At 37.9% G+C, this 20,365-nt stretch overlaps 1 protein-coding gene across 1 annotated transcript in view; it reads left to right on the plus strand.

Annotated features, from left to right (window-relative positions):
- atrn (attractin) overlaps positions 1-18,927 on the plus strand; it is an 81,139-nt gene extending 62,212 nt beyond the window's left edge. Inside the window, exons 27-29 of the mRNA XM_077237467.1 lie at positions 10,453-10,560; positions 16,821-16,935; positions 17,056-18,927. Of these exons, the coding sequence (XP_077093582.1) occupies positions 10,453-10,560; positions 16,821-16,935; positions 17,056-17,180 (348 nt within the window). The 3' untranslated portion in view covers positions 17,181-18,927. The remainder of the gene's footprint in view (positions 1-10,452; positions 10,561-16,820; positions 16,936-17,055) is intronic.
- Positions 18,928-20,365: the final 1,438 nt, after the last annotated feature.

Genomic DNA, 20,365 nt, shown 5'->3' on the forward strand with positions numbered 1-20,365 from the left:
TCACAATGAAGTGCAGACTTTTCAAAGAGTCTATTATTGAAGGATGCTGCAATTAAAAAGTATATTGTACTCAAAAAGGAAATCTGCAACTCGAGCCCAGCAAAGTTTCTCATTTCATGAGGGAAGAGGGTGTTTGCATAGTCATAGAAGATATTAAAGATGGCTTGTTTTGATTTTAAGGGTCAGTGAGAGAGTATATATATATATATATATATATATATATATATATATATATATATATATATATATATATATATATATATATATATCCACTATGTGCTAAATTTGCACATTTTTTGTGCAAAAACTAGTCAGTAAAAAAGTGAGCCTTAGTGGGAAAATGTCAAAACATTTCTCTGATATGACCTTTAACGGTTTATTACACATTTTCAGGGAGAGAATTTATTCAGGTAGTTTTTTCTTGATTAACTTCTTATAAGGGAGATCTGGGAAAAGACAGAGTTTTAGTGTGGAGGGGGTCAGTGATAAACCCCTCCTACTTGTCTTGGAGACAAATGCCATTCATGGATGGCGAGTGATTGCAAATAGTCCTTTGTGTTCTTGATGATCTGCAGCTGGTCTTTGTAGTGACAGATGCAGCCAAAACGAGTGAATAATTGATGTTGGGAAAATTAATTTTGTATTCTTTTTGAATGCTTATCAGAATTAATTCTGTCAGTTATTCCCTTATAATCTTTAGCAGAAATATATTCTTTTGTGTGATGGGGAAGGAGGTTTGGACAGTGTTGAGAAGGCAGTCACATTCTTGTGACCATCTGTAGCTGGTCAAGACTGAAGGATTTTTCAGTTGTGATGCTATAGTTTTGATAGAATATTTCTTTCATTTTCAGCACAGAAACAGTAGGACAAAAATGTCAGAAAATCTCCAAAAATCCTTGGACAGTTGGTAAACGTTCTGTTGCAGGAGACACCAGGTTGGGCCCCTTCTGATTTCTTTTATTCTTGAAAAAGCATTTTCCACTGTTTTCTTTAATGTTGAAGAATCCATCCTTACCCTCCCAATGAAAAGGTTTGAGCAGAAACTGTAGTTCCAGCATGAACACCGCTTGTTTGGCAGCAGGGGGTTTCTGGCGCTTGGAGAAATGTCTTTTTCTTCATCATAATGTATGGCAGAGCCTTGCAAACAGTGATCTTGCTTTGTTTCTTTGTACTGTCCTGTACACAGCCTCGTCTCCTTTCCCAAGACCCCTCTTCTCTGCAAAGCAATGTCCTCTGGGTGTTTTCTCGAGTTTTATTTAGCAGTGGTTGGGTTGGGATGCACTTTTTTCACCAGCACAAGATTGAACTGTCATTGCAGTCAGTTCTGTGGAGTTAAAACACTACTCAGACGGTTCACCTCTGCGCTAATGTTTTATTTGTCTTGACACATTTTACATTTGGCGTGTGTGAGCTGATTAAGAGAAGCGTTGCATGATCAGAGCTCCTCTAGGGCAAACAGCCCCTATCGTACTCAAGCAGTCATCCTATATTTTGTTCCATCTCTGTTTGAGATCATGAACAAACTGAATCTGTTTGTAATTAGGGAGATTGTGACTCAGGGTCGTATGATTAAATATGTCATGATTATGGCAGACTATATTATTTGGCCTATTGGTTGGCCTATTTTATTTTTTCAATATGTTTTGGTTTTTTAGTTTAGTTTTAGTTTGCCGTTGTATTTTTTAATGATTAAAAAAATGCTGTTTTAAATTTATATTTTTACTTTTTAAAGTTAAATTAAACGTTTTGAATATTCAATTCATAAGACAGCACACTGCATTACCATCTAATCTAGTGTATTTATGCTACACTCTGACACCTCCGGACCGTTTATGGTTCAGCAGCATAAAATATCATCTTTTGTGTTCAACAGAAGAAAGAAACTTGTACAGGTTTAGAACGCGAGGGTGAGTAAATTATGACAAAATTTGTTCCTTTTAAATTGTTCAAATGGATTAAAAAAATTCTGCTTGGTTTAAGTGACTTCTCTGTGAGCTGTTTTCATACATCGCCACATTATTGACAATAGAAAATTGACCCTTTTTTTCCCCTACATAATTTTCCCGAACACCCAAAATCGTTCAGTCCTAAATGGATTTCTCACACATACACAAATGAGAGTATATATAATTTTTGGCAAAATCTTGCAGTCCTACACCAGATCATAGCCAAATTGTGCCCATCACCAATGCCCTTCTAATGTTCATGCTTGAGAGACGGTGCGACACTACAGCCAGGAAGTGCAATGATGTGATTTAATTCACTGAATGTTCAGATTTTGTGGTGCACATTTATAGTATCACGTCTTGGTTATAGTTTTAGTTGACGATAATAACCTTGGAGAGAAGGAGCTGGAATGATTATGATAGAGATTGCGATGAAAATAGAGCGGAAGAAGGGCATCATCTATTCTTTACCACATTTTCACTCAGTCAGCACAGAGTCTGTCTCCACCTCTCCCTCAATCTCTCTCTCTCTCTCTCTAGCTTTCATTCTTTCATTTCAGTCACTCCTTTCTCTCTTCACTCTGTATTTCTTCAGAGGATTGAGTGTAAAAGCTTGCATCAGCCTCCCCCCTTCTGTTTGATGAAGGGATGCGGGTTTAGAGGAACTCGCCCGGTCCTGTATGAGTTTGTGTGTTTTAACTGCTGTATAGCCAAGTTCGTCAGACTCTTAGCTCCTCTCGATTGGAGGTCAGATTCCCTCTGCAGTAATAAGGTCTTGCTTTTTCACCCACACACAATCTCAAACAGTTGTTTTGTTGAGTAAAAAAATTTGACATTTGTGTTTCTCACACGCACACACACACACACACACACAACAGAGAAACACACACACTACCGCCCACTATGTGTAATGGATGACTCGACACTAAAAACACTGATTTCAGCATATGGTCCAAGTGAACTAATCTTAACAATCTGTTGCAGTAGAGAATTGGATTCCTAGAAATGGTGCTGCCTTGGCATCAACATATTTCTCTGTAATAGATCCAGTCTTTACTGATCCCTGTGCCACCGTGAAGGCAACGGGTTATTACAGCAGAACAGTTCAGTAAATACCAGTGGGACTCGTTGGCACAAGCTTTCCTTATCCACTCGTGGCAATCAAGAACAGGCTGCAGCTTCAGACTGATTTAAGATGACAAGCAACGTGGGCATGCCTGTGCGCCGGCCCACATCCGCTGCACAAAAATGCCATGGTTAACGAGAACATTCTAGTCATTACAGGTCATGCAAGGCTCTCCTGTATTCCCTTATCTTATCACTCCAATATCCCTCAGAGCACGATTTCGTTTTGCTTTGGTACAAAAAATGACCATGAGTTTATCTTGCCAGACTTTATAGAACTGTTGACCTGTTTCTTAAAAAAGTGAATACTAACTAGTGGTGTGAGGCAAATCCCCCAAACCCCCCCTCCCGCAGTTTTGCACATTCCATGATAAAATACTTTGTTCATCTTTCTAGATTTCTGTAGTTTACAATGTTAACACTTAGAGCAATGGCAAATGTGACTATTTTTACTAGCACCCACTCAGTGAAATTTCATGGGCGAAAACCAGTCATTTAAAGTCCCCCTGTAGTCAATAATTTCGTCCCTTAAAACTCACCATTGATCACTAAAATGACATATTTAAACGTTTTTTTTCCTTGAAAATTTTTTACTCCATGTCTTTAAGTAGCTTGAATCTAACTACACCCTTGCCTCATTTACTGTAGCATACGCGGTTCTATGAATATGCAATGAATATGCAAATTAGCCCCACCTGCACTCACTCACACCAGCTCAGAGATCCACTCGTTGACGATTGTACCGTGACCTGATTGGTTACAAGGTAGTTTTTGACGTCAGAAACACCAGCGATTTCAAACCGTGTTTTTGAGACTGCCTTTGGTTCACTGCAGTTTTAAGAAGAAAATATTCAGCAATGGTGTTGACATGAATTTGCACATGGTTTGTCTTAAAGCAAATCAAAAACACCTCATAGACATAAACAACATTTAAAAACTTGATTTTCACCACGGGAAATAAAATTCTGCGCGATTATGAGTTTTACGTGAGGGTGAAAAAGTTCTTCACACAGATTCCGATCATGTTCAGGTTGTTCAGACGAATTTGCAGATTGACAAGAAAAGCTGCTTGGTTTGAAAGTGACTTCTGTGAGTGGTCACTCTTGATTGACGACAGCTATTGACAATTGACCTTTTTTTTGTCAACAAAAAAAAAATGGCTGAACTTTAAGCCTAGAGTGGGTTTTCACTTGAGAATTAAACTTTACTCGTGTTGGTTGCATGGTTTCAATTGGTTCAGTGTTACTTGTTGCTTTGTTAACAGTTTGAATTGTAACAATTCAGTATTTTTAAGTGCTCCTTCATGATCCGAATGCTAATTGAACTGATGGTTTTTATGTGTTTATTTTTGTAATGAAATGCGTACTCTTGCATTGTCATTGTGATTTGGCGTTGAGTGCAGATTTAATTTTTGGAGGCATGATTGGTTTTTAAATGGTCATCTAAAAGGGAATTTCTGGTGAATGTATCTAGTTGTCAGGGTCATACAATATCAGGCTACACATGGTCATGAAAAGCCTGTCAGAGATTTTTTTAAATAGCGGTTTTCAGGGTTAAAAATAAATTAATAGAAAGAAGTCATAGAATGTATATTCACTGAAGATTTGCATGCCCTTGACATTCTTATTGACTAGACATATGAGATTTTATATATGTATATATATATATATATATATATATATAATTTTTTCATAAATTCTTGTCCAGTAATTATTCTTGGAGATTAATTGGTCAAAAGTTTTAAAAAAAAAAAACAAATATATAAAAAAAACAGAAATTGGGACAGACAGACTGCAGATTTTCAGATTGCTTTTCTGTACAAAAAGAGAACAGATCAATTTTCTAGCTTTGAATCTGAGAATCATATGTAGGCGCTTTGCTATTTATATCCTTATTGAAAATGTGTTTGTCAAACGCAGTGTTTCAGATCAAACCCACCTCAAAAAGCATGTTGTAAATCATTGAAAAACAAAATTCAGATGTCTGTGCCTGAATTTAGCATGCGAGTTGTGGCTAAAAGACACATGTCTCTTTGAACTCTGTGCATTTTTTTTTTTTCTCTGTCTGCTGCAAGGCAGTGATATTAATTCCACTAATCTATAGTCTCAGGGGCTTGTGGGAGTAATTAGGCAGTTGGATTACGGCTCATTTGGGGGATTATATTCCTGCATTAATCTCTCACAGTGGTCCAGGTTTATCTCTGGTTTGTTGGATGGCTCCCTCCTGTTCTCTGTCATGTTCCTCCCACTTGTAGCCTTTCTCTCTTGCACTTTCTCATCCTGTTGCTGAGACAATTAGATAAAACAGACATACAATGCCATTATTTTTACCGGCAGTCTCATAGGCAACTAAATGATTCATTTTTGCATGTTTTCCTTTTTCTCTTGACAATCATCCATCGATCTATGGCTTTTTTACAGTGCTTCCAAAACCAATCTTTAGGACCGACTGTCCCCACTGTCATTTTACAAGTGATGAAATCAGATCCCTTTTTTCAGACAGTGTTGTGAATATTCGCTCTGTCTATACTGGTTGCCCTACTAATGACTCTAGCGTCCCCACGATGCCAAAAGACATGAGAGGAGCTGTCATTTCATCAGAGGATTGAAGACGATTTGATATTTCTCCGCATTGCTGAACTCATGAGACGCATCAGACATCATAAATGTCAAAGGTTTTCAAACCATATGGATGGGGTTTAGATACAAGTAAATACAAAACAGCATAATATCTGTTTTTATAAGTTGTTGCAGAAGTATCACACTCCTAATTAGAATTCTGCCATTCTTTCAGTGAAGTTTTATTGTCTTCAGTCGGTCTCACTCAGGATGAAACTTTATGCAAAATGTAAATATTTGTGACTCAAGAACATTTACAAATTTTCAGACACAACAATTAATAAGATTTTGCTGTCTGTCTGTTCAAAGCTTGTGTAAACCAATGGTGTGTAGAAGAAATCGGTGGAACCCCATTGAACCATGAGACAATTCAAAGCTTCACTGCATAAAAAAACAGCCTGGCATAGCTGGTTTAAGCTGGTCTAGACTAACCAGCTGACATTGAGTTTCAGCCTCAGACGTCCCTTCCAGGGAACATTAGCTGAATGTCTGATGTGTAAGGCACACAAAATCGTCATCTGATTGGTTGAATTCTACTGTATTTCTGGGAGATGTGCGTCACGTTCTTTAAAAGCTTGCTGGAAACAAAGTCGTTGCAATGCCAAACCCCCTTATGGAAGGAAGCAGTTGTGTACTGTGAATATGAGCGCTTAACAGGATCAACTAAAAGCTAGAATTTCAAAAGTAGATTTTTTTCCAAAGATTTTCACAGCATACTCTTTAAAATACGTCCACAACTTTTAGCCTGCCTGTCTGTTATTGTAGGTACATTTACTTTACAGTTACACGCACCTAAATATAGCGCTAAACAAAAGCTGTGATTGGTTGCCTCTGGGCGGTCTTTGACCAATGAAAGCTTCTATTGAGTTCAGACTGATGGCAGAAGGTCTGGCTACGCGAGACTAGCTGACAAGTGACCAAAACCCCTCTAAAACCACCAATCCAGAAAAGCTGGGTGAAACGCATTGAAGATTGAGATCAGAGCATACAGCGTGTCTCAGATCAGTATTCAGCATGGCTACACCTCACCATCTGATTTAGCACTGCTTCTCTCCTGAAGGTTGATTGAAAGATCTCTCTCTTTTCTCCCCTCTCCTCATCCATCTTTACCCCTCTGCTCTGTCTCCTTGGATATGCCTTATATTCCTGACAGTAGTTTAAAGCACACATCAGTAAATATGCACTTTGATGTTCTGCAATGGGACCGTGTGGGTATGTGTGTGACAGTTGCTGTGCTCCCTGGAGTGCTTGCTCTCTCTGTCTCTCTCTCTCTTTCTCTTCCTTTCACTCTCTCTGTCTTTATTAGAATTTCTGTTGTGTGTTAGGCTGAGACTTCAAACATGGACGGACAGATACACAACAAACACACACACACACACACACACACACACACACACACACACACGCACAGACCGATTAAATGACTTGTGGTTCCTGCTGAGAGAGATGGCAGTTGGATGATGGGGATTTCTAATTGAGTGGTTTGCTGTGAAGAAGCTTGTTTTTGCTCTTATCACTCTTTATCTGTCTTTCTCTTTCATACATACTGATTCAGATTACTACCATCATCATTATTAACATCAGAGAGCATTTGAGATATTCTGAAACTTTCAATTTAAAATGTTTAATGTAGGAACTTAAAACAGTGAAAATGTAGTTTAAAGAAACATGTTTTAACAACATTTTCACTAAATATGTAAACCATATTTGCATTTATGAATGGATGGGTATTGATGGAGGGATATGTAGGTAGATTCGCTTTTATTTTCATTTTTAGTTTTAATATTTTGATACAGTATGTTTTTATATTAATTATTTTTATTTTCAGCTTAGTTTGATTATTTTTAGTACTTCAACTTAACATTGTATTTCAGTTAGCTACCAAGGCAACATTTTGTCATTTTTGAGTTTACTTAATTTTACTTTACCATTAGGTCGAATTCTCCCTCATGGGGGCAAGTAGTTGTATAGCAGTTGAGTACAAGTAAATACAAAACACAATAATACATTTAACATGAATAAATATTAAAACAGTGACTTAAAATATTAGCTTTTCATATTTTAATTGAGCAGGGTAATAGAACATGGAACAAATTAAAATTTGTTTTCTTTTTTTAATTGGTTTTAGTAAACAAGAACTACACGTTTTTAGAAAATATTATTGTGATTTCTTCTGGAGATGTGGTGCTCATATGAAGGTAAACCTGACTTCAAGTACAACATGTTCCTGGAACAACATTGAAGTAGAACCTAACCCTGGTTGTAAGCCTAAACTGTAAATTTTTCACTCAAATCTAATTTGTTGATTGTAGTGGTCGACCGATATTTTTTTTTTTTTTTTTTTTATGGCCGATGCCGATATCTTAGAGAGCAGGGTGGTCGATAGCCAATATAAAGTCTATATATATATATATATATATATATATATATATATATATATATATATATATATATATATATATATATATATATATATATAGTGTGTGTATATATATATACATACACACACGCACTTTAATCAATATTTAATAGAAAATAGAAAACCAATCCTTAAAATAAACATGCTTATACTTTAGATGGCAACTTCTTGAATCTGCAATCCTATTACAGTATTTTTCACAAATAAAGTAATTGTTTAAAAATATATGAATATGTGAATAAAAAGGAAGTAAACACTGTATCAGCACTCAGTAATCTGGTAATTTCGTGCACACTGGTAATCGTATTTTTTCAAATAAAGACAAGGTAACGTTAATATTACATACAGCACACAGTGAAAACAATATGACACTGGGCAACTGGATATAGCACAGCATATTTTAAAATTAAGGATTTTATGTTTTTCGATCGCGTCTCCTGTGAAGCTGATCTTCTGTTCGCATTCACTGACTTTGCGCAGACCGACCGTCACTCGCAGTAACACGTTTAATGCAGGCTAGAAATGAACAATTCACAAGATATCACAGCTGGATTCGATTAAATCTGCAAGGTTTGTGAAATAAAATGTTTATTAGAGATATTCAGAGATTTGTTTAAATTATGTAGATACACATTTGCTGAATGTTGACGGTAAATGATAGCCTGATTGTTTTTCTTTTCTGTTACAAATAATATAAAAGCAACTCTTTACTTTTTCGCATACCATTTACTTTCTTTGTTTACCAGTTCTGTCTAACAAAGTATTAGATATGACTGACAGAGATCGTAAATAAATGAAGACGGAGAATGTCAGTGAGGGCTGTGTGAGCAGGCGCTGGTGTTCTCTTCTTAGGCGCTGGTATTCTCAGCACCGCCCGTCAAAATAAAAGTCCCGCTTCCAACACATCGGCCAATCAGAAAAACATATCGGCCGATGCCGATATTTTTTAAAATGCCAAATATCGCCCTTGACGATATATTGGTCGACCACTAGTTGATTGCGGTGTTGTTCACCTATCATTTCCCATTGATTTTAGGGTTGGGTTGTGTTTAAAGGGACACTTCACCTCTGGGAAGAGGAATGTGTATTTAAAATGGGTCATTCATGTAGAAGAAATGTTCAATTATTTTTGAATTTGGAGCTTTCTTGACTGAGAAAATCCAGAAAATCTATTTTTGCCTTATGTGGATGAAAGACAACTCCCGGAATGCAATTGCTTCGCTGCCCTAGGAGCCCACGCCTACCAGTAACAGAGCGCAGATGTTAAACAACAAGGCTAGGCTACTAGTGAGTCTCCATGATGAGTGTGATGAGTCTGCCCGGGTTTTCGAGATCGCCCATAATGTCTGGGATTCGGCTTTTGCATTCTACAGTCGCCATTCATCATGTTTACTGTGGTGTGCAGGACGAGACTGAGGGCCGCGGGAGAACGACGCGAGGCCGGTGGCGTGATTACTGATGAGCGACACCTGTGAGACGCACCGGTCTCGTATCTCTCACGGAGGAGCGGGAATTATCTTAGCAATGTTAAAACACACATCAACCGATCACTTGTTTAGCGTTCATGTAAACACTACATTCAGATTCACCAATCATAATGAATTCAGTTAGATTGAATTAGAAAATACTACTGGTTTTCTACTGATACAAAGCTTAATGCTAAATCCTGAAGTCACCCTTTAAGGGTAGGGATGGTGTTAGGACTAAATTTTCAGACAGGAATATTGTTCCAGCCAGGATCAACATATTTCTCTTACTAGGCAAAATCACAGTGTACCTCATGAATGATGCCGGTTTGAGTCTGTCACGTGCCATTAGTCTACCCATATTTGTCGACAGACATTCAAAGACGGATCTCAAAATAAAATAAACACATGAGCACAGCTCTTGATATTTCAATATCTATACTTATCAGATGGTTTCCTACCTGCATATAACCTTTTCATTTTTCCCCTTTTTTATTGGATGATTTGTGCCAATTTATGTGTTTGCATCCTCTTTTTTTTCTGAGAAATAAGCAAAGAGTGGCATCAATTATGCTTAAAAGCGTTTCATCTGTTCTCTGTACGCTCACTCTCCGTCTCTGACAGTTAAAAGGCTGCGCAGATATGCACTACAGTTCCCTTTTGTTTGACTTTCTTTTTATGGTCCTTTTATGCATTTATTTGCTCACAAGCTTTATTCAATCTGGCCTTCTCTCTTTTAAATTCAACCTGCATCTTTTTCAAGCCGTGTTTCAACATTCACTTTTATTTTGATCTCGGCTTTAACGGCACACGGAGCTGTATGCATGTTTGTGTGTGAATGTAACACCGTTGGATAATCTTCCTCTTCTCTTCCTCAGCAACTCCTGCGAGAAATGCAGCAGATGGCCAGCCGACCATTCGCCACCATCAACGTCGCCTTGGAGACGGACGAGGAGCCGCCAGACCTGATTGGTGGAAATGTGAAGGTTAGTGTGACCTTTCAGATGGTGACATCAGAGTTGGCTTTAAGAGAGGGAGTGCAGTTACTGCATATGTTAATGTTGGGAATGAACTGAAAACGAGAGTCACTCGCTCTGTTCCGAAACCTAGTGAGCTGCGTCGCTGTCTGCGGTCTATATAAGCAACTGAGACAACAACTTAATAAAAATTAATTTGAACTCTTAGGTCTGGTCACACGTGTGCTTCTAATGCGAATCATCAATAGTTAATCCAATAGTTTCTCATTAGCACAGTTAATTATTCACTGCTCAAATAAGCACAGTACAGCACAAATATTTGGTGCAATAGTCTGTTTTTCATCAAATGGATTGGCTTTTATCATTGTAGATCTCCTGCTTTGATTGCGATTCACCAACTCTTGACTTTATGGGTATAATGTTTGCCGTCACTATAAAATTCTCTCTGCTAATGTTGTTAATTATAGAGGGAAGCATTACAGAAGGGCTTTTTACACTTGAAATAGTTAACCCTGGATCATTCTAAACCCTGGTAAATGGAATCTTGGGTTATCTTGCTTTACTTTTCACATTGCGTATTCTTTACCCGGGGTTTACAATTATTTTTCTGGCTATTTTGGCATTTCACACTGCATTTTCCTAAATACCCTGTGTTAGTGTTATTATGTGCATATTTGTGGTGTCAACAACTATGATTGGAAAAATTCAGGTATATATAACTCAAGCTTCACTATTTGACAACTGAATATGATAACTGCCTGGCAAAAAAAAAAAAAGGCACTGTTAAATAGGCAAACGCTTAAGAGTCTATGATTGGATCATTATTGCTGTTATTATTATGTTTCTAGCATGTTATATTTATGGTTACAGTTCTTTTAACCCTAATTGATGAAGTGTGAATCTTTTTATTTCTTAAACAACCATGTAGGAAGACGACACATGGCCATATTTTAGGAAGACAATGTCAAGATGCCTCTGGCTCAAATTGTGAAAGAATAGTGCGAGGGAGCATGAATAATCATTTTCACGGAGTCCAGACCTCAAATCCATTGGAAGTCTTTGGGATGTGCTGGAGGAGACTTTAAAGAGTGCTGGACTCTTGCATTGTCAATACAACATTTTGACCAAAAATGTATGGACCTCTTGATGGAAACAATATCACAACATTTTTTTCCATCAAGAGGTGCAACTGTTGCCAAACATAAAACATGCTAGAAATATAACAATCACTGCAATAATGATCCAATACGCTCTATGCACGAACGCTGATGACCTATTTCCGGTAGGATCTCAGCCAGCGTCTTTACTTCCGGATAGCGCGTTCTATAGCGAAGTGTATGGCGGCAAAACTTTAATAAAATTCATTTTCTCAGAAACGGAGACAACGATTTTAGAAACTGATTCGCTAGTCGGATTTCGCACGATATGAGAGAATACTCACCCTCAAAGTTGTCGATGTAGGTCGAAATATATAATTTAAAGCCTTTCTCTTTCTTACTCTTATGTGTGACAGCTAATTGCCTCACAGTGTTGTTAACATTATTCACGTTAACCGCAGGAAGTTTTTGCACACAGCGAGTGTAATTTGCCATTATCTCCACCTAATGCAAAACCGGCTTCTGACGAAGCACCGGATGTAACTGGGCGGGCTGAGACAAAACGTGGAAGCGATCGTGCATAGGCAAATGCTTGAGTCTATAATAGGCTCTATTTAAATCCAAACAGTGACTTTTTTTTTGTTTTGGCTGAGCAGTCTATTACTTTGCAACTAATTTCCGCATTTTGTCTTCATACATAACGAATAGTTAGAAATGCTTCTAAAAATAAAACATGAAGCCAATAGATATACACTTACAACAATATATGGTTTGTATGTGTTTTTTGCAATTCATGCCCATCTTCTAAAATCAGTAACTTGTCTTTTTGAACTTCATTAAAATAGTTATTTGTTTCAAGAATTGTACTACAGTGGTTGTGCTTTGTTTTTGATTCACTAAAAGGAACCAGTCATATGTTTGTGAATTGGACTACATTGGTCACGTTGTATGTTTGCGTCCCTTTCATAGGACAGGGCGCAATAGGTTTCAACAGGGATACAGGGAACTTTCTTGGGAGATTACGAAAATTTTCATCAATTTATATTTATAACAGGGCTCAAACTATGCAGTTGAGGGAGTTATTTTACCATGTACATTCTACATTTTCATACACCTACTGAAAATGGGCATAGAGTAAAAGATCGATCTTGTTTTTTTAAAAATTTATATCTGGATTGTTGAAATAATGATTGCCATTTATTGGAAAATCTTTTTCCCAGCACTATAAATTAAATAATTGTATTGATTTTTAAGTAGTAAATAAAATATATTTCCCTCAACTAAATGTACAATCTTGGGTGAAATTTTTCTTAGAGCTTTCCATAGTGAATACTAGGATTGGTTGATCTTTGAAGGATACATGTGATGCTCCTGGATAAATTGGCTAAAATTGTGTACTATAAGGTGGTATAGATTTTCAGGAATGTATGGGGAATAGCAGCTCACTAGGTTTTAGAACAGAACTTCTGTGTTTTCACACCTTGTTCATTTGGAGTGTGTGTTCTACCTTACTTCGGTTCGTTTATGCATATATGAACACTGCAGACATGCTTGGATCTGCACCCAAAAAAAATGATCTGAGATCGCCTGAACGAGTTGTGAAAAACAAACTCTAAAGCAGTTTGCTTGTGGCGAGAAACCAGTCCGACCCAACGGACCAGCGAACCAGGCTGCATCATAATGTATTGATGGAGGAGCAGGCCATCGTCATTGAAAGCCAAATCACGCCTTTTTATTTTTAAAATGATAGAATTCTCAGAAATAGCTACATGGTGAAAATGTTGTCCCAACGAAGCTATGTATCCTGCTCAAAATTATAAAATATGGTATAATATAATGACAGTAATATAATGGCCGCTACAAAGAAAGCCACAATAAGCCTGCAAAGCCGTTGTCTATCCATCCGGAATCCCGGAACATAAACCGATGCACTCTGACCACTGAGAGGACAGTTTACTCGCACATGACTTGTATTAACAAATTTTTGGTTCTTTAAGAAATGTTGCTTTGTGAAAGCAAAATGAAGATATTGCAACATTGTAACAATTTTAATCCCTGTCTGTAACAATTTTAATCCCTGTCTGGGAACAAAGCTACATGTCTGAACAACCGTAGGGGCCTTTCACACAGAATGTGTTTTTCCATTCCACTGCACTACCTTTCTATTGTATTTCAATGTAAACACGTGCTAGATGGACAACTTTAACCATCACGCTTGAATCATTTGCAGTGACTCGCTGACATTCTAAAAACTTGGTGCTCAATTAAAAAAAAAGTTTAATGTGTCTCTAGACCTTGCACATTTTTTTCCCCCATCCGCTCACCTGTGCCTTACGTTTTTAACAGCAAGAACATTAAAGTGTCTAGTTAGATGAAACTTTCTTTAATTGTTTACTTTAGTTTCAAGGATTCTTGACCACTCTATGAGATTTGTAACTAATAACTGCATTACATAGTATTACAGCTGGATTTGATTTCAAGAATTTCTGGTTTGTAATTACTGTTCGTAGTGTTTGTTGTCCTAACACTGTAATGACAACCCTAGAGTAAAGAACAGATTTAGATTTACCTCTTTGCTGAGTTCTCACTCCTGCTCCGTCAATGTCCTATGCTCACAATCAAGGTCTAAACGTAATTACAATCCAGCCGTCCTTGATGGCAAAAAGCTATAAATGCAGTTATTTCTCTCAAATCTCATAAAAGGGCCCTGAGGATGTGAAACTAAAGTAAACACGACTAAACAAGAATGAAGCGCATGAGCTCAGTGGACATCAGAGCATTCAGTGCTAGCGTATGTGGCCTCTGACACACTCAGTATACCTCTGCCTTCTCACTCACTCGCTGTCACTCTCGTTTCCTTTTTTAATTATAAGAGTTAATTAAACAGAACCTGTCTTCTGCTTGCTCAGTCTGGTTGCCTCAGATAATCACCTGAGCGGAAACGTAATAAACACACACACACATATATATACACATATACACACATACATACAGCAATACACCCCTCCATACTCGTGCCGTTTTTCTCAGAGGCTGTAATTGAATTTTTTAGGAGTTTCTTCTTTTTGTGTGCTGAAAGAGTAGGTGTGTATGGTGTTAAAGATAAATGGCGTTCCCCCCTGCTCTGAATTGACAGTAGAAAAGTGCCAGGAGGAGAGAGAGATATAGAGAGGATCGAGGGGGTGAACTGGCCTGTGTAGGATAAGAAGTGGTTTAAAGAGAAGAATATATGAAGAAAAGGAGGAATGAATATGCAAGCGCGCTGTACAGAGGGGAGGATGTGTGAATGGGGGTAGAAGAGACGCAGTAAGCACACAAACACTCAGTCATTGAACAGTCTTTTTGCTGCATACGCACTAATACCACGCATACACACAGCACACACTGGAGAAACTCGGCAGTTAAGCAACAAGACCAAGTGTGTGTGTGTGTATAAGAGTTTATGCAAGTCTTGGGACTAAGGGCAAAATGAGTGTGAAATGGGTCAAAGCTGGAATATGATTTGTGCATGTGTTCCGAAACAGAAGGTCATGTGCTTTCAGCCCTGCACCACACGTGCATTAACAAAATACTTGTGCAAATACCATTGTAATGCCATGGTATTCTTTGAAGTTCAGTGCCTTGGAATATAGCAGTCATTCCAGTTCACTGGTATATGTAAAATGAACATGGTTTATTATCTAAGTATTTCCTACAAAATGCTATTTGTTGCTGTGATTTTACCACTGTTAAGATGTTAGGGGGATAAGTTTATAATGCAGAAATATAAGATACAAATGATTCATGTGGGCATATATCAGCTATTCAACAGTTTTTGAATGTGACAAGATTCAGGGTACATTTACACGACAACGATATGCTTAAAACAGAGAAGTTTTTCCTTAGAGTTTTCCGCGTACAGAAACACCATTTTCAAAACGATCCCCATTCGCACGGATCCGCGAAAATGACTAAAAACGCTGTATTCTGCTGCCAGGCCATTAGATGGCTATGAAACAATATAGACCGAATACTTCATGTGTATGATGTCATCGTCTTCAGAGATTCGTATTTTTGTTGTTTACACGAAGACCGTTTTCAAAAACTTGCACTTTGAAACCCGTTTTCAAAAATTTCGTTTTCAGGCACCCAAAACACCGTTGCCGTGTAAATGTACGGCCAAAACACGTAAAAAGTTTTACGTTTTTAGTTGAAAACTGTTGTGTAAAGAGACCGTTAGAGTCAGAAATGGAATCAAGTTTTAGAAAGTTGAAACTTCAATTAACAAATTCAGCTTTGCCGTTTAAAGGAATAAATAAAATTTTCAAATATTTTTTTTTTTTGATTATGCTTTTTTATTTTCAATCAGTAAACAACATGTATCATACAGAGAGAGCATTTGGATGAGAATAGAAATAAAATAAAAATAAATAAAAACACACACATATGCACAGAACACAACACACTTAATAAACACTGGCAGCAAACTCATGTTGACTGTAGAATATTCAAAGAAGCTCTTTAAGGGCAGAGGCGGTTGTACACTCAAGGCAAACTATGGAATGAAATGAGACTATCCAAAATTGCTTCAAATTTGTATGTGGGGTTATCCACTGCTGTAAAATAACTTTTTTTGCAGCTGTGAACCCTGCCATCAACACTTTTTTCAATCTTTTTTCTTTTTTCAAAATCATCATTCAATAAAAGTAAACAGGGGTCCAAAACTAAATATAGACCTGTAAGATCATGTAACCTTACCATCACATACTTCCAGAATAGATGAATCATTGGACAGTCCCAAAACATATAGAAATGTACCAGTGGTGCCAGTGTTACAGAAACTGCAGTATGGATTGGATATAAGTTTCATACGATATCGCTTGTAAGATGTGTAGTAGAAACGATGGATAGTCTTAAAATGAATAAGTACATGACTAAGGTTTTTAGAAGTAAGGCCAAGGTTTGACCACACCGTTTCCCATAAAATTTTCAAATATATTAAAAAAGAAAAAAGTTATTTTAAATTGTAAGAATATTTCTTTCTCTCTCTCAATTTGAAATGTTTTCACTCATTTTACTATGCTGATAATATCATTTGTAGGAGAACTTTTCTATTAAATGGGTGGAAAAATCCTATATCAAAGCATTTTCTCATATAAACATTTTTGTAACTGTTTCTCTCCTTTCTCACAGTCTGTGCCTAAGCCCATAGCTTTGGAGCCCTGTTTTGGGAACAAGGCAGCGGTGCTCTCCATCTTCGTTAGATTACCCAGAAGCCCTGGCGGTATTCCACCTCCAGGACAGTCAGGTGGGTTGGCGAGTCAATGCAATTTGCCCCCACACTGAGTGCTGAACATTTTTACACTTTCTGCTGGCGAGGCCATTATAATGACGGTCAGAAACACCTCTTTGTCTTCTCTCTTCTCAGGTCTGGCAGTAGGTAGTGCATTAGTGGACGTCTCTCAGCAGATGTGTCTGGGATACAAGGAGAAGTCGGGAGGCTTGCGTAGCCGCAAACAGCAGCCATTAGCACAACCCGCCACCTGCATCTGACATTTACCCATCGTCCTCTGACCTCAGAGTCACAGGAACACGCGCTTATGGCTGGGGCACATTCATAGGAGAAGCAAGGGGGCATGGTTTATCGAAGCCAACTGGACCTCTTTTGGAACACTACAGGAAATGAACTCCTATGTGACCCTGACTGATAAGACTTATCCTGGGCCACTTTATGATATTTAACTTATTTCAGTTATTTTATTCCATTTTTACAATCAGGAGGAGGAATCCTTGCACTGCTGCATCTCTGTTGAAGGCAACACACAAACACTTTCCTTCTAGAGAGGCTCTTTGGCTGCATGGCTATAACACAAACACATACAGTACAGGGGGTGTTTTAGAGGCATATAGTGCGTCTTTGTCTCTTTAATCATGGTGGTAGTAGTTCGGTCAACTCAAATTGCTTTTATTTCTGAATAATAATTAATCATGTCTCTCATTTGGTGTGCGGTTGGTGCGGCAACTCTCTGGAATAAAACACGATGACCTGGTATGTTTACAAGCGTTTGACTTTACAGGTCATCTGTGACGTCTCTCTCTCTCTCTCTCTCTCTCTCTCTCTCGAGCTTTTCATGTTTGATCTACATTTGAGCTTTTTTACATCCTTCCATTCTCTTTTGAATTACCTCCTTTCACATGTGATCCGAGACATGAGTGTTTATGTTTGCCGTAATGATAGTGCTGCTTCTGCTTTTATCATTTACTTCCTCTCACTTCTCTCTTGTCTGAAATCTCAGCCCATTTGTCATGCACAATTCAAGGAAAGAAGAAATAAAAGGAGACTGCAGGCAGGCAGCAGCGAACAAGGACCTTGTTTGGGTTTCTCAAAATGTCAGATGTCATTTTGGGCTGGCGAAGGATTATCTGCATACACAAATGCACAAACCTGGACCTGCGTGGGATACCGGGGGTATTCTCCAGGATATGGAGTGCATTGCTTTGTGCAAAGGAAAGGTCACAGATAGTGAGCAAATGTGACATTATGAAATCTAAACCTGCGTAAGTGTGTGTAGCAGCGCAGTCATTACATCTTTCATTATCCTGGCGTGCGGCTGTTTCGAGACTGCACAGATGACCTGCTTGCCGGTTCTTGGTGTGTTTAGAGTGCCATGAATAAAGGGACACAGGTCGCTAGACCAGTACAAAACATCTAGTTCTTACAGCCTAAACAGGATGTCATTAATCTGTCCGTGATCTCAATGGAAAACTCACGTCCTGTGACACCCATTTCTCGATCTTTTAGGGCTCAAAAGGGAAAACCGCACACACACCTACACACAAAGTGGTCTAATGAAAGGAGCTGGTCTCTCTTCCTTCAGATGGAAGCTAATTCTCACAATGCTTTTCTGTGTAAGCCTCAAACAGTACTCCTCGCACACCGACTGCACCATCTATATACAGTGATACTGTAGATATGGAGTCTGTAGTTTGTTAATATGTATAATGTAGCAGCAAGTGCACTCAAGTTTTTTTTGTACATAGTGATGGACAGTAATGTGAACGCCGTCTCTGTATAGCAACTTACTGCACTTGGAGGGAGGAGTATCCCAGGCTTTTGAAATGTGACTGCATTGCAGCTTCTTTTGTATGTAAGATGGCGAATGTCATGAACAAACTTTAAAATAGCTGCCTACTTTAAAGAAAAAATAAGGCCTGAAAATTTAAACTGACCTTGTAATTATGTGTGTACATAAAGAATGACATAGAACATTTTGTCTATAATTAAATGGTAAAATGACAACGACTGCCTGTAAATCAGTTGTTCCGATGTTGAGTAAAATTGTAGTGTTCTTTGTTGATCATCCATCATTTATTTAATGAGGTAAAGAGCTCACTTTTGCAGTATTTGTTTTACAATTGAGTTATTTGTGTAGCCCAAGGGGAAACAGTACTGTATGGCATAACACTTATGCATCTAATGTACATTGTTCTATCATAGCATAGTGTGCTATTGTAAACATTTCAACTTGTTTGACAACAGGCCAGATTAAATGCATTATGTCCTTATCAGCAAGCGGATAAGGATATACAACACCGTGACAACTTCCTCAGCTCGGCGAGAGCTTTTATCCAGAGCCTCTTCAGAACAGACGCAGTCGAAATGGGATTACAAGGGAGCTGTCAAAGTCTCGCCGTTTCAGATATATTAGAGATGCTTTGCTGCTCCATAATTGAATGGAAATTCTCACCATTAGCTTTACATTTGATCAAATACACTAGCAGGAATCCAAAAGCGGGGATTGTAAATATTCCAAGAGGTTGTGGAACTTTCCTCAAATCCCCTCCTTAAAATGGTAATTTTGCCCTGTGCCATCTCAGAGATATTGACGACCTCAACTATATGCACCCAGTTAAAATCATACATCAATTTCCTGTTCTTTGTAGTAGAAATATTGTTTAATTCTCATGAATGTGCTGTTTAGCTGTCCCACATTTTGCAGGCATCTGTTACTGAATTATTTGTCCATTAAAAAAAAAATAGAACAATCTTTTTACATGACCATGAAAGTCATCATTTGGACTTTTCAACATCATGGCATCACGTGAGGTGAGTAGCCTACAAGTAAATCCTTGCATTCCATTTTCTCAATTTATACACAATTTATAGTGTTCATTCGTCAGCTTAACTGCATTCGTCAAACCCATTCAACCCGGTAAGCAAATTACTACAAACTAGCTGTCCTTTGCTAAGTGACAGACGTTTTCAAAACTTTTAGGCTAGTTTTGCACTATAATTTAAAGGTTTATGTCTGTTTACCATGTGCAAATCAGTCCACTCTATTGTTGAATATTTCTCCTTAAACTGCAGTGTACCAAAGATGTCCTCAAAAACGCGGTTTGAAACCGCTCCTGTTTCCTACCGTCACAAACCGTGACCAATCCAGTCAACGTGCAGAGCTTTTCTCCTCTGACTTTCTATGATGCTGGTTAGGTTTTTAGAAGGCAGCTGTCTGACTCAGAGATGGCAAACAAACAGGAACATAGTTCGAAACATTAGTAACATTACATAACATAACATTATAAGCTGTTTGACAATGTAGTCAAGACAAAAGCTAATCATATAAATTACCGTTATGATACATCGATGTAGACGGTCTTGGCAAACTCGAACTGTCTCTTCTTCAGTTCCTGGTTCAAACACATATGGCTGAATTAAATATTTCCAAATTGCATTATGT

Source organism: Siphateles boraxobius, unplaced genomic scaffold (assembly GCF_051911475.1).
Source record: "Siphateles boraxobius isolate OS27281-9 unplaced genomic scaffold, OSU_SipBor_1 20, whole genome shotgun sequence".
NCBI classification, from domain to species: domain Eukaryota; kingdom Metazoa; phylum Chordata; class Actinopteri; order Cypriniformes; family Leuciscidae; genus Siphateles; species Siphateles boraxobius.